The sequence below is a fragment of the Mastigoproctus giganteus genome, chromosome 5 (genome assembly GCF_048544385.1).
Source record: "Mastigoproctus giganteus isolate SK-2022 chromosome 5, ASM4854438v1, whole genome shotgun sequence".
Classification (NCBI taxonomy): domain Eukaryota; kingdom Metazoa; phylum Arthropoda; class Arachnida; order Uropygi; family Thelyphonidae; genus Mastigoproctus; species Mastigoproctus giganteus.
The window spans coordinates 108,168,776-108,184,349 of NC_143579.1; the positions used below are offsets into that span (position 1 = coordinate 108,168,776).

Below are 15,574 nucleotides of genomic sequence, written 5' to 3' on the forward strand. Positions count from 1 at the left end.
TTGCACATGGAAGACTGCTGCACAAATTGGAGCAGTGTGGCATTGGAGGCAAATTGCTGCTATGGATAAAGGGTTGGTTGAGTGAGAGAAGACAGAGAGTGGTAATCAATGGACACTGCTCTTCGTGGACTAATGTTATTAGTGGAGTCCCTCAGGCTTCAGTGTTGGGTCCATTGTTATTTTCTGTATTTATAAATGATATTGATGATGGTATATCAGGCTTAATGTCCAAGTTTGCAGACAATATGAAGGTTGGCAGGATTGTTAATGACAGTACACTGCTGCAACAGGATCTAGAAAAGTTGAGCAGATGGGCTGAGAGGTGGCAAATGAAGTTTAACATTGACAAATGTAAAGTACTACATATGGGAAGCAGTAATCCCAGAGTAATGTATCAACTCTGTGGTATCACACTGACAGTGGTAGAGAATGAAAAGGACCTGGGGGTAATTGTGCAGGCAGATATGAAGTTTTCTGAGCAGTGCGGACGGTCTGCAAGAGTAGCTCATGGTGTCTTGTCAATGATATACAGGAATTTTTCTAGCAGGGATAAGGAAGTGATTATCCCATTGTATAAGGCAATGGTCAGACTACACCTTGAGTACTGTATATAGGTCTAGAGGCCTCATTTTAAGAAGGATGTGGAGCTGTTGGAACGAGTACAAAGAAGGGCAACAAGATTAGTGAATAGAACAAAGGGTTGCTCTTACAAAGAAAGGCTTAAGTTTTGCAAATTACAGTGTGTGGAGACTAGGCACCTGCAAGGTGATCTGATTGAGGTGTATAAAGCCTTGAATGGTTTGAGCATGCTCAATGCAGATAGGATTCTTCCTCTTGCTCAGAATAATCGCTTGAGAGGGCATAAATTCAAATTGTGGAAAGACGGTTGTAGGATGGATGTGCGAAAGTTTGTCTTTAGCCAGCGGGTGATTGATTGCTGGAACAAACTTCCATCTGTTGTTGTAGAAGTTGATAGCTTAAATAGATTCAAGGCAGAACTTGACAAACATTTGGAGCAAGTGGATGGGTGAAATAAGGATTTTTTTTTTGGCTGATGCTATATAAGCTTGCTTTCTTGTATCATGTGCCTTTGCTAATGCTCATTATTGTTTGAAGATGCTTCAGCTGCTGTTTTTCTGATCTTTTGTTTGAGGGTTGATGTTTCTGAAAACACTTTAGCAAATGCCTCTCTGAGAGTGTTTGCAATTGCAGTTAGACCTGCAATTGCACATTCATTATGTTCCAGGATCAATGTATATTGCCCTTCATTTTCCAAACTTTGTCCCAGATGGCTTTGGGATTGTCAGCCCATATGAGAGAAGATGCAAATCAGATCCAAGATTCTTTTGACTCTGACATCTGAGGTAATGTGTTTTGGCATCATGCCTTTTGAATAATGGATCATGCCTTTTTGAGTAATGAAAAAAAAAAAAAAAAAACATTTGTAGAACTGTACCCTTAATATGTAAGGAATATTAGATCTTATTGCGATGCCCATCATTACTCCAAAAGACATGATCCATGTTGCATGATAGAATAGAAGGAAGGAGGAAATGATACAAAACTTTGCTGTGGAAACTGAATATGGTTTTAACAACTTCAAGCCTTAAATAAGAAGAGTGGTGATATTGCACTGGATGATGAGTCATCTGTCACCTAGTATTACTTGATGACATAGAGGGTTGACAATTTCTCTCTCTATAATAATAGATGCCACACCTCGATCCTAAAATAAGTGTCATTGTTAACTGATTATAGACTTTACTAAAATTCCTGAGGTCTTTGAATCTGGGTGGGCTCCTCTAGCATATTAGGTTTATTGTTTTCAGGGCAGGAGCTAGGCAGTACACCAAACTGAATCTATTAGTGACTGTATAGGAAGCATCTAGAGATGCTAGTGTATTCTCTATTCTTCCAGTTTCAGTTTCTGGCTGGAGATAGTCCAAGTAGCATGTATGCAGTAGTACTGTTGAGAACCCATTATGTCAAAGAGCAGGTATAATCTTGCTCTCTGTAAACCATGTTCAAGAATTTCATGCAAGTTCTCTCACAACTTTTAGCTCATTTACACCAATTCATCATGAATATTCAAACTAACAAAACAAATTTATCTGAAAAAATATCTAAACCTCCCAAAATCCTGAGGCGCCTCTGTAGCCAGGTGGGAAGGAGCAGCAGTGCGTAGCACACGCTTCTTGATTAGACCGGGGTTCGAGCCCGTCACCACCAAATACGGAGGATGCGGAAAGGTCAGGGAATGAACACCGCATATTCCCAGAGCAATATGGCCTTAGTTGCTAATGCTCCTACAAACCAAATAATAACAATAACAACAACAACAACCCAAAATCCTGCTACTTCATTTCACAAATATATACGGTTTCAGACCCTATCCCAATAATGTCCATTTCCAAATTTAATTTTCCAAGTTCCACTTACCTTTTCTGACAAAATCTTATTTTCTGATTTTACTTCTATCTCTACCTATCTCAGCTGCCCTAATTACGAAGGGTGTTCAAAAAGTTTTTATTCTAATGTACTGCTAGTGAATCTGATTATGCAGTATTTTTTCAGCAGGTATTGCATTCTTATATCTTTTTGTATATGACTGTACCAAATATCAGTTTAACAGATCCAATTCTATTTTTCTGCAGGTGAGTTTGTGAACTAAGGGGTAGAAAATTTTCAAAACAGAGAAATAAGAACTACTGACAGTGACAAAATACCTGTTTTTAAAAGGAGATTCATGACAATATGGCACAGGCATTGGAGGATAAGGCTCCCACATATTCATAGTTGTGAAGGGGCACAAAGAAGCTCATTATGGCAGGGAATCATGAAATAATGCGCATCATTTGAAAGCCCTTTACATCCCCCCCATTGAGGAAAACACTAACCATGTATATGACCAAGTCAAGCAAGCCAGACAAATGACTGTTAGGTCATTTGTCTGTCTTTCAGGCATTTCAAATAGCAATGTTAATTCAATTACGATGAAATCTTTGAAGATGAAAAGGATCAGTGCTCAATAGGTTCCACAAATCTTGATAGATAAGCAAAGAGCATGACAGAAATGAATGTGCATCATCAACTAGAACATGCTTCACGACAATATATGAAATTTCTATCCTGGATTATTACAATGGATGAAACAGGTTCATCACCTTGGACAAGAGATGAAAAAACAAAGTCAAATGTGGAAGCATCTATGTTCTCTGCCTCCAAAAAAGTTCTTTATTGCTCTGTCAGATGGCAAAGTGATGGAATCAGTTTTTTGGGATGCAGAAGGCAACATCATGATTGACTACCTGGAAATGGGAACAGCTGTCATTGGTGCATACTATGCAAAACTCATAAGGCAAATTCATAAAGCTATCAAGGAAAATCTGCAAAAAGGGGCCTTTCTCCTTCATAATAATGTACCCATTCACACCTCCAAAATTGCAATGACTGCCATACAGACTGCAGGATTTCAGTTGCTTCATCATTCGCTCTATGATGGACTAATGAGGCATGGCAGAGAAGAAAAATGCACAGGATACATATAAATTAACAGGTGACACAGAAGTCTATGGTAGGTATAAGCTGGTTTGTAATCAAGTCACAAAACAGGTTAGGCAGGCAAAGGCAGATTACGAGAAATCTTTGGAAAAGGATACAAAGATTTCTTTACTTATGTAAACTCTTATTTGATAGTATGAACCAGAGCTATAATGCTCAATACGTTCTACGTTGATATCAATATTTGTAAAAGAATAAGAGAAGTTTACTTCAATATGATACATAGAATACTTCCGTATGATACTCTCCAGAAATTAAAACGAAAACAATAAAAAAAATCGAAAATCTTACATTACAGTAAGAAATAATTAACAATAATTAAAAATCAAATGAACACGATTAAAAATCAATTTAATGCAATTAAAAATTAAGTAAAAAATTTAACGAAAAAAATGCAAAAATCGAGGTAGTTGCAGTTGTGGGTCCATGTTGTTGTTTTCGTTTGATGCCACATAAGCTGCTTTGACTATAATGCGCCTATTCATTTATTGTATGAATAGATGAGAAATTCTCGTAACATCAGAAAAGGCTGTGATCAGAAATGATTAAAAACTCTAATTTGCTTAAGAAAGTTGAAAAATTCAGAAACATATGCACTGTCACCAATAAGATTCTCTAGATTTATTAGTTTTGAAAGGTTAACCAATGATAGCAAGGTTGAATTTGTGCCTTATTTATAGTATGGGCATTCAATGAGAATGTGTTTAACAGTCATATTTATATAACAATGTGGACACTGAGGTGAATCATCTCCTGTGAGTAAATGACAGTGGGTCAGATGTGTGTGACCTATTCTTGTTCTTGAAAGGACTACTTATAAATTTTCTGATCTTGTTTAAACTGCAAGAGTTATTAGTTTGAAAGTGTCAGAGTGCAGTCCATTCTGATAAGCATGCAGCATGAATGATTTGTGGATAGTCTGATGCTGGAACATCAGACTATCCACAGACATCAAACTAGTTGGATTTTTTAAGGCTTTATCAGTGGATCCATGGCTGGAGGACTAAGATTTTTTTTTCCAGTGGGATCAAGGCACTAGAGCATCAGTGAGATGTGCACTGCAGTTGCTGGGACCTATATTGAAAAATGAAAAGGGAATCATAATGGTACGGCTTTCCTGTATGTGTTAGAATACAAACTTTTTTAAACCACCCTCATATCACTTCAAGGTGGTACTTAACATGTCTCCCAATATTCCTTCTCAGAGACTTCCTAATCTAGAATCTCTTTTGGCTCAGACACCCTCACACTGTGACTGGGAGACCCAAAAGCCTATTTTTTGGAAGAAAATTATTAGAAGGAATGATCAAAATAGTGCATCTCTTTGTCCATCCCTTTAATTGGGCCACTTCTTTAATCTTTTATTGGTTTATTTAATCTTTAATCTTTTATTGTTAACATTGGTTAATTAAAAATTTGGCATTGGTAGACCTACTTAAGGGTTAAAATCACTTTATCCAACTCTGTCAAATTGGTTTTGTTTTGTTTTTTGGTAGTTGTTGGTGCATCAGCTTTAGCATTAGCATTAGTAGAGGCATATGATGCAAGAAAGCAAGCTTATTCAGCATCAGCCAAAAAAAAAAAAAAAAACACACCACTCCCATTTCACCCCTCCGTTCGTTCGAAATACCTGTCCAGTTGAGCTTTAAATTTGCTTAGGCTATCAACTTCAACAACAAGTGATGGAAGTCTGTTCCACCAACCAACCACCCGCTGGCCAAAGGCAAATTTCCGCACATCTATCCGACATCCGTCCTTTCTCAATTTGAATTTATGCCCTCTGAGGTGATTATTCTGAGCAAGATGAAGAATCCCATTGGCATTGAGCATGCTCAAACCATTCAAAGCCTTATACACCTCTATCAGATCACCTCGCCGGTGCCTTATGTGGCCATAATGCACCTCCCAAGGTTTTGCAGTACTTTGATCCAGGCCCGAGGCGGGATTCGAATCCGGGACCTTTGGGTTGCTAGGCAGGCACTTTACCCACCCGGCTAGCCCGGTCAGCCTGTCAAATTGTCAGTTGCATCTATCATTCATTGAACCCTACAATCACTGAGAACTTTGAATTCCTTTCTTTGAAATAACTTTCACTAACTTTTCTAACAGTGAATTAATTTTTCTTGGTTAATTTAAAAATTTTCTAATTCACTAAAATTCATAATTCCATCAGGCTTCAATTTTTTAGTTGCATGGACCCAGCTAACAGAGACATTGAGTCTTTTGTAATTAGGCCCGATGTAACAGAGTGGTCATGAGCATGAGTGCAGTAGCACATGCTCTTTGAGTGGACTGGGGTTCAAGCCAGTGACTGCTAAATACGATTAACATTTGTATTGATGATTTATTGTAAACTCCACTGATCTGGTGGTCATGACAGAGTATAAACAAGAACTTTTTTTTTTTTTTTTTAATAAATGGCCTTACACAACTCATTCATCTTCCTACTAGAATACCTCACAATCCTATTAACCACAACACCAAACACATCAATCTTTTCCTCACCAATTCTCAGTTAACTATGGTATTGCTCTAGGTACCTCAGATCCATTCACCAATAGCCATTTGCAGCCCCATACTTATTCTTATTATTACTAGCCATATAGTGCAAGGAAGCCTGAGGCTTATGCTACACTAGCTAAAATATATTTCTGAGTTACCCTGAGAGAGAGGGACTTGGAAGCAGAAGGGTATCACCAAGAAAGAGAAAAATGATGATATCCAGCTTAGGACCTTGGGTGTGCCAAGCCCATACTCACCAGATGTGAGCCCTTTAGCAATACATGTGAGGCAACAAATACCTCCCATGACTAGCATGTAAAAATGGAATGATCTGCATAATTTCCATTCCTCTTTTCCACTGCTGGATTGCTGTTTTAAATCTTAAGCTTCCAATGTTTGCTCAGATCGTGTCAGTGAAATTATTCTTGTAGGAATGAGATCCTTTATCCCTCATTCCATCATCCTAATATCTTATCGTTCTATCTAAACCTTAGTTTTCCAATAAATGTGCTAAAGCTGTTTAAGATAAGAACAGCATATTTCAATTGGCTTGGACTCAATTTTTCCAGTTTCATTATCTACCTATACTAAAAGTTGTTTTTTTTTTTTAACAGTTGTGAAAAAGTTATTAATCAATCCAAACTAGATTCTGAACATGCTAAGAATAAAAAACTTGCTTTTGCACACAGTTTTGCTGAAAATTCTGGTCTCTTCCCAAAGCTACTGGCTGCAACTTTTGTCACAACCTGATGGTTATATCGCATCCTTGGCTAAAGATAAAGCTGGTTTACAAGCATCCTGCTTTTCCTCTAATTGCCTCGCATGATGATCTTGCTAAATCGCTTCCTATGGTTTTCCTATGAAGAATTCTGAATGCCCTTGAAGCTAAAAAGTCTCCACATCCTGATGATGAATTTCTCTACTTGTTCTCAAAACCTCTCCAAAGCTTGCTGCTCTCTTTTGTAACCTTTTACACTCTCAATGGATTTAGCAGTGTCAATCCAGTTTTTTTTTTTTTTTTTTGATTTGGTAGTTATTGGCGCATCGGCTTCTGTGGCCATATTGCACCTCCCAAGGTTTTTGCAGTACTTTGATCCAAGCCCGAGGCGGGAATCAAACCCGTGACCTTTGGGTTGCCGGGCAGGTACTTTACCCACTCGGCTAGCCCGGTCGGCCTGTCAATCCAGTGATATCGCTTATCTCTGTTTTGATTCTCTCTCTCTCTCTCTCTCTCTCTCTCTCTCTCTCTCTCTCTCTCTCTCTCTCTCTCTCTCTCTCTCTCTCTCCCCCCCCCTCTCCCCTCTCTTGGACTCATCTTTGAGCATATTTGATGGAAAAGTTTGGTAAAACTGCTGCTTTGACACTTTCCATGTCAAAGGCTTTTGATTTGTGTTAGAAATAAAGGTCTTTTAAACAATCTTTTATCTTATGGTTTGCCAGTTTTCTCTCCAAACTACTCACTACAGGTAACGGTAAATGGCTGTCTTCTAAATCCTCAACTAATGCTGGTGTTTCCCAAGGCTTAGTTTTATTTCCCACTCTGTGCTGCTGTAGTGTGTAGTCTACTGGATGCTATAATGTGAGAATACACTACAGCATGTGGCTATCGGCACTATAGTATATGGTCTACCAAACATTACAGTGCCAGTAGACCACACATCATTTTGAGAATATTCTAATTTTATGTAGTGCAGTATTATGATAAAAACTCAAAGTTATGTGCTGAATGATTTTTAATGCAACATTTATACTATACACCTTTTGAACTACTTAAAAAAACATTAGGTTGGCTTACTCCACCAATTTGAGAGGGATTCAAATGAAAAATGGTGTCCATAATCTTGTATACTACAGATTACGAAAACCATTTTATGCCTGAATCTCTCCCAAATTTGTGGCATAAACCAACCTAACCTTTTTTAAATAGTTCAAAAGGTGTATAGTGCAAATGTCGCATCAAAAATCATTCAGCACATAACTTTGTGTTTTTTTTCATAATACTGCACTACATAAAATTGGAGTTTTTATTATGAAAATAGCATGTGGTAGACCACAGGCTATAGTATCAGTAGCCCACACACCATAGCATTGGTAGCTCGCACGCTATAGTGTATCCTCACACTATGGCAACAGTAGATGCATTAAACCACAAGTTATCATAGCACCTCCCATTCTGTATACTAATGACCTTCTGCTGAAAGGAAATCCTGTCTATAGTCTGTCTTTTTCAAGCTCCAAGATTCTATCTAAAATTGAGCAATCACTCATCTTTTATTTAACACTCTCATCTCCAATCTCTCTCGCTAGATGTTCAATTTCTGCTGCATAATGTTGAAACAGATGTTGAATTCTGCTGCATGCCTTCCTATATATATACCAAAGCCTCGATTAGAATAAATTATAAAATGATACCAGACATTTAATACAAGTCAAAATTTGGTTAGTACAAGTTTTTATTCCAAATTGCACCAAAAAAGTACACGTGGTTTATCAATCACTCACTGCATTGCACCAACCAAACACTCACTGGTCAGTCTGCATATGGATATTCTGGTGTGACAACGTGCTGCAACTTGTTATCCTATGTATGTGTACAGTACTATATTATATTTTAAATTTTGATAAACTGCCCCTAACAAATATGGACAAATGGAAGAATACTTGTAGTGCAAGTGCAAAAAACGAGAAGACTTGTTATTACATTAGAACAAAAATTTGATGTCATAAAATGACATGCACATGGCAACAGCAATTCTAAAATAGGCCGAGAATGCACGAATCTACATTAAGCAATATTATATAACACACAGATGAAATAAAAGAAAAAGGTAAAAGTTGCATCAGCTTTTTGTGGCTTGCAAACAACTATGTGTACTAGGAATAGAAGCGTTACAATGATAGAAATGGAATGTCTCTTATTTGTGCGGGTAGAAGACTGCAAACAAAAACGTATTCCTCTCAGCAAAGCAGCAATTCAAACAAAAGCTTTCAGTCTCTTTATGGCAGTGAAAGAAAATGGAGCTCATGCAGAAACTGAAGAAACTTTTATTGCAAGCAATGGTTGGTTTGACTGTTTCAGAAATTGAATTCAGTTGCATAATGTTAAAATTACTGGTGAGTCTGCCAGTGCAGATAAAGAAGCTACAGCTAAATAACCTGATATTTTGAAGAAAATAGTGGAGGAAGGTGGATACACAGCCCAACAAAAAGTCAACCTGGATATAAAGTGGCTAAGGATCGTTTAACACTTATTGGGAGGCAATGCAGGGGATTTAGAATCAAAACCAATGTTCGTTTATCATTCATCAAATCCTTGCACTCTTAGAGGCTAAAATCAGCGATTGCTTCCACTTTTTTGGCTGTTTGTTTGTTAGTTATTTGGTTTTTAGGAGCATTAGCAACTAAGGCCATATTGCTCCGGGAATATGCGGTGGTCGTTCCCTGACCTTTCCGTATTTGGTGGTGAGGGGCTCGAACCCCGGTCAAAGCAAGAAGTGTGCTACGCACTGCTGCTCCTTCCCACCTGGCTATGGAGGCGCACCCTTTTTTTGCATTCAAATAAGAAAGCATGGATCACCAAAGCTCTTTTTGAAGACTAGTTTTCAACATATTTTTGCCCAGCTGTTGAAAATTATTCCAAGAATAACAATGTTGCTTTTAAAGCATTATTGATTTTAGATAATGCTCCTGGTCATCCAACTACACTTGGTACATTGTGTGAGAATGTAAAAGTCATTTTTTTACCAGTAAACACATCTTTATTGCAGCCCATGATATGGGCTGCAATATAGATGTTGTATTTGCTGGTAAAGATGCAATAAATAATCACATTTAAAGCCTACAACCTAAGAGTTTCTGCATAGGGAATTGCAAAAGCAAACAACAGGCGACAATGCAATTTCTTTAATTGACTTCTGGAAAAATTTAGCATCAAAGATGCAATTTAAAATATTTCCCATGCTTAGGAAAAATTAACTGCAAGCAATATGCATGCAGTGTGGAAAGACATTTTGCCTCATTATATGCTAATAAACAGATAAAAAAATAAATTGTGTTTAAAAATTTTTATAGCATATTTTCATTGGAGTGGGACAATTATCATACTTTGATTTGAATAGTATGAATTCGTTTAACATGATGGTTTCACAGGACTAATCAAGGCTTTGCTGTATTGCCATCTTGATTTCCACCACTTCTATTAGAATAAGTAGCGACATGGAGCAAGGGGTGCTGGGGGTTTCAGGAACTGATGGCAGTCATAGTGAAACAGGTGGGTATATGGGATGTGTTAGGGTAACTAGGAATAGGTGCATGTTTGCTTGCATGTATACCAATGCTAGAAGTATAGTAAATAAATTTGATGAATTTGAGGTGTTTCAAGACATCAAAGGTGGATATTGTTGGGATATCAGACACATGGTGTCACACTGATATTAGGAATGCAGAATTGGAATTTGGGAAGTACAATGTGTACAGAAAGGATAGAAAGGGAGGAGGTGTTATGCTGTTAATTAAGAAAAACATAAAATCAAAAGAAGTGCATCCAGTTGATATAGATGAACAGTGCACTGTTGAGTCAGTTTGGTGTGACATAAGCACTGCAAAAGCAAAAATAAGAGCAGGAGTGTGCGATAGGCCTAATGACTCGAATGAGTACAATGAACAATTGAACAGAGAAACAGAGTGGGCTAGTAAATCAGAATGTCTTATAATGGGGGATTTTAACTTCCCAGATATTGACTGGAACTTGTGGGTTGGTCACTCACACACTAGTAAGACTTTTGTGGATTTATTGGATGATTGTTTTCTGCAGCAGCATGTTCAAGAGGCAACCAGATAGGGTAATACTCTTGATCTGGTTATCAGCAGTGATTATTCTGGTATTAAGAATTTGCAGATAAAGGAACCACTGGGCGGCAGTGATCACAGTGTAAAGGAAAGGGTTTTTGCTTCCATAAGGGTGAGTACAGTGGTCTCAGACAGATTTTAAATTCTGTACAGTAGAATCAACTGACGATGTTACCAACTGTAAATTCTAAGTGGGAAGCATTCAAGAAATTAATCGTGGAAGCTCCGAAAAGTTTCATACCTATTAAGAAATACCGTTCATGGTTTAGGCCTAAATGGTTATCAAATGAACTAATGAGACTCGTGACAGAGAAGAAAAATGCATGGGATGCATATAAATTATCAAGCGACTCAGAAGCCTATGGCAGATATAAGCTAGTCTGTAATCAGGTCACAAAGGAGGTTAGGCAGGCGAAGGCAGATTACGAGAAATCTTTGGCAAAAGATGCTAAGAAAAACAGCAAGGATTTCTTTACCTATATAAACTCTAAAAGGAAGGGGATAAATCTGATTGGTCCACTTGATATCGATGGTTCCACTGTTGATGATCCTGCTCAGATAGCAAACAAACTGAATGAGTATTTTGCATCTATATTCACACATGAGGAGTTATTAAGGTTTGAAAATGGCAGAAGGTTATCAAATTGTAGCAGGGTGTTTAATGATTTTGTAATAACTGAGAGTGAAGTGGAGCAGAAATTGTTGAAGTTAAACATAAGAAAGGCACCTGGGGTGGATGGGATCTATCCAGTTATATTAAAGGAGGCGGCAAAGCAACTAAGCAAACCCTTAGCCATAATTATGAGAGCATCCTTGGACTCAGGGGAGGTCCCCACAGACTGGAGATGTGCAAATGTATCCCCAATTCACAAAGGGGGATCGAAGGGTGATACGAGTAATTACAGACCAGTTAGTTTAACTTCTGCTCCGGGTAAAATAATGGAGTCACTGGTTAAAGATGCATTGCAGGATCATCTAGACAAGACTGCAGCAATAATTCAGACACAGCATGGGTTTGTTAAGGGAAAGTCTTGTCTGACAAATTTGACTGGATATTATGATGTGGTTACAAAGGAACTGGATGCAAAAAATAATTTTGATATTATATATTTGGATTTCAGGAAAGCTTTTGACACTGTTGCGCAGGGAAGACTATTATACAAATTGGAGCAGAATGGTATTAAGGGTAAGTTGCTACAATGGATAAAAGGATGGTTGAGTGGGAGAAGACAGAGGGTGGTAATTAATGGGTGCTGCTCTTCGTGGACTAATGTTATTAGTGAAGTCCCACAGGGTTCGGTCTTGGGTCCTCTGTTATTTTGTATATTTATCAATGATATTGATGAAGGTATATCAGGCTTAGTGTCGAAGTTTGCAGATGATACAACGGTTGGCAGAGTTATTAGTGACAGTAATGGCAGTGTGCTACTGCAACAGGATCTAGATAATTTGGGCAGATGGGCTAAGAAGTGGCTACTGAAGTTTAACCTTGACAAATGCAAAGTACTGCATAGGGACAGAAGAAACCCCAGAGAAACGTACCAACTGTGTGGTACTACGCTTAAGACGGTAGAAAATGAAAAAGACCTGGGAGTAATTGTGCAGTCAGATATGCAGTTTTCTGAGCAATGCAGACAGGTTGCCAGGGCAGGTCATGGGGTTTTGTCAATGATATATAGGAATTTTGCTAGCAGGGAGAAGGTGATTTTCCCTCTGTATAAAGCAAGGGTCAAGCCACGCCTTGAGTACTGCGTACAGGTCTGGAGGCCTCATTTTAGGAAGGATGTAGATTTACTTGAGCGTGTACAGAGAAGGGCAACAAGATTGGTGAGGGGAATGAAGGGATCCTCTTATCAAGAGAGGCATAAGTTCTGCAACTTGCAGTGGCTGGAGCCTAGGCACCTGCGCGGTGATCTGATTGAAGTGTATAAGGCCTTGAATGGGTTGAGCACGCTGAATTCTGATGGGATCCTTCCACTTGTTCAGATTATGAACCTAAGGGGGCATAAATTCAAATTAAGAAAAGACAGATGTAGAATAGATGTGCGGAAATTTGCCTTTAACCCACGGGTGGTTAAATAAATTTAAGGAGGAACTGAACAGGCATTAGGAGGGAATGGTGTGATTTTTTTTTTTTTTTTTTTTGGCTGATGCTGCATAAGCTCCTACACTTGCTTTCTTGCATCATGTGCCACTACTACTACTACTACTACTACTACTATTGCTGGAACAAACTTCCATCTGTCGTTGTGGAAGTTGATAGGTTAAATAAATTTAAGGAGGAACTGGACAAGCATCTGGAGGGAATGGTGTGATTTTTTTTTGGCTCATGCTGCTTAAGCTCATACACTTGCTTTCTTGCATCACATGCCACTACTATTCTCTTTCAAAGCAGTCCAAATGTGTGCCTCAAACAGCAAACATCCATTCACCGTTCAACTCAACATTCACTGAACTAATTAAGTTTTCCTCATTTATCCCTTTGGCTTTCGTTCTTTGGAGCAACCTTCCCTGACATGTATTTCATGAAAATTTCAATTAGAAATTCAAGTGTAATGTGAATCTTCTCAGCCTTAAAAACATACACGGTGCTAAAGTACTGTAGATTCTAACACCTTTTGTGTTGTGATTAACAAAATAAGGCTTAACTCAATTATTTGGGTACCACTTGTCTTGCTGCAGTGGGCATGGTCATAGAATGGAGTGATTGTAGGGTCAAGTTCTGTGATTGGGTGATTATTGTGAAGGTGTTTACTTTCTGACTGTTTTGTGTTGTCGTGGAGGGGGTTTCTTAGCTTAGGGCGGGTGTTTACCCCCATCCCGCTATTTTAAAATCGAAAACGAGTTCGCAATTTAAAAACAGTGGCAAGTGGGGGGAGATAAACAATCTAGGCATATCAACCAGAAAAAAAGGAGTGTTTGGCGGGGCCACTTACTGCTTTACCGCTCACTACGTGGCACCGCCAATCACTCCTTTTTTTTCTGTCCCTTTGTAGAAATATGGACTACTACCCAAATCTGGAGTTTTACCCAAAATAATAACAATAAAAAAAATTACGGGAGAGAGTGATAGAGTAACACTTGAACATTGTAATCGTCACAAATGTTGTATTTTTGTGTGTCTGAAGTGCGTTAATCATATTCATTAAAAAAAGAAACTTTTTGAAGTCCTAAAGTGGGAACCTAAGCGTTCCACTGAACGCACAAGAGCGCACTTTCTTGGAAAACGTTACTACCAGAGTCAAACATTTTCTGCAGTCCTGAGATAGGGACCAAGTCAGTGATCCATTTGCAGTAAGGCTGCCATCACTGATCCCTGAATTTTATTTCTGATACTTTCTCCCTCTAATTTAAAATCTCACCTTCAATAGACTCCGTTTGAAGAACTTGAAGTTCTCGAAAGAGCATAGCTCGTTCTTCAGGAGTTAACATAAGTATGAAATCTTGAGCACCTTGCCGCGTAAAGAAACTTTCAGTCCTCTTTTTAAATCCTACAACTCCACCACATGCTGCTGACTGTTGGATACACCGAGATAAATGTAAACGATAAGAAACTAAATTACGAATGTAAAAACAAGGTATCAGCGAAGCCATTTTCTACGAATCAAAGATTAGGAGTTTAAATGAACTATTCCAAACATGTCAACAAGTTGATGGCAAACACCATCCTCATCTTCATCGTTTACAGCAGCAGCACCACCACCACAGTATGCTTCCGCGTTGTATAACTGAGATTAAACATTAGTGTAAATTAGATCTACACTACAGATTGCATTCATATCAATTTTTAATTTTTTTTTTAAATAATCGCAAATATAAATTTTCGCTGCTGCCTGCATTGCCACTATTTCACACTTTGGCCGTTAGTATTACTATTGCTGATGTTTTAATTTCACAATATTAATACAACCATATAATAATGTTATTACGGTCATTTAAAAATTAAACGTTCGTTTTTTCGACATATATTTCTTTGGTCCCTGGAAAGCTTTCAAGATCAATGTAGCCTTCCCCAACTACAGAAATCTCTTCACATAAACGAAAGTTTATTTTGCATAGTACTCTAAAAAGAAAAATAAGATTGAGGCCAAATATATGGCTATTTTCTAATTACCCTTGGGAAAATTTGAAGACCAATTACAATTTCAAAGAGCCTCCCCCCACCCAACTCATTACAAAAATCGGTAGAAGTGAAAGTATGTTTTTATATTAACTGATAAATTGTTACCAAATTTTCAAAGGTATTCCGTTGGCCCAAAGGATGTTTCGAAGTTCAATTCCAATATCACAGCATACTCTCCTATAGAAATATTACTATAAATTTGGAACAAATTATGATATTAGGGTGACCCGTAAATGATTACTTCCACCAGTTAAACATAAGAAAAGCACCTGGGGTGGATGGGATCATTCCAGTTATATTAAAGGAGACGGCAAAGCAACTAAGCAAACCCCTAGCCATAATTATGAGAGCATCCTTGGACTCAGGGGAGGTTCCCACAGACTGGAGATTTGCAAATGTATCCCCAATTCACAAAGGGGGATCGAAGGGTGACACGAGTAATTACAGACCAGTTAGTTTAACTTCTGTTCCGGGTAAAATAATGGAGTCACTGGTTAAAGATACATTGCAGGATCATCTAGACAAGACTGCAGCAATAAT

At 38.1% G+C, this 15,574-nt stretch overlaps 1 protein-coding gene across 2 annotated transcripts in view; it reads right to left on the bottom strand.

Moving 5' to 3' along the window:
• Positions 1–14,565, bottom strand: part of LOC150085624 (transmembrane protein 65) — a 165,223-nt gene extending 150,658 nt beyond the window's left edge. For both annotated transcript variants that reach the window (XR_016546932.1, XM_090373397.1), the window contains exon 1: positions 14,274–14,565. Coding sequence is in view for 1 of the 2 variants with exons in the window: in XM_090373397.1 (XP_090229523.1) it covers positions 14,274–14,505 (232 nt within the window). In the remaining variant the exon portion in view is untranslated. The remainder of the gene's footprint in view (positions 1–14,273) is intronic.
• Between the last annotated feature and the right edge of the window lie 1,009 nt (positions 14,566–15,574).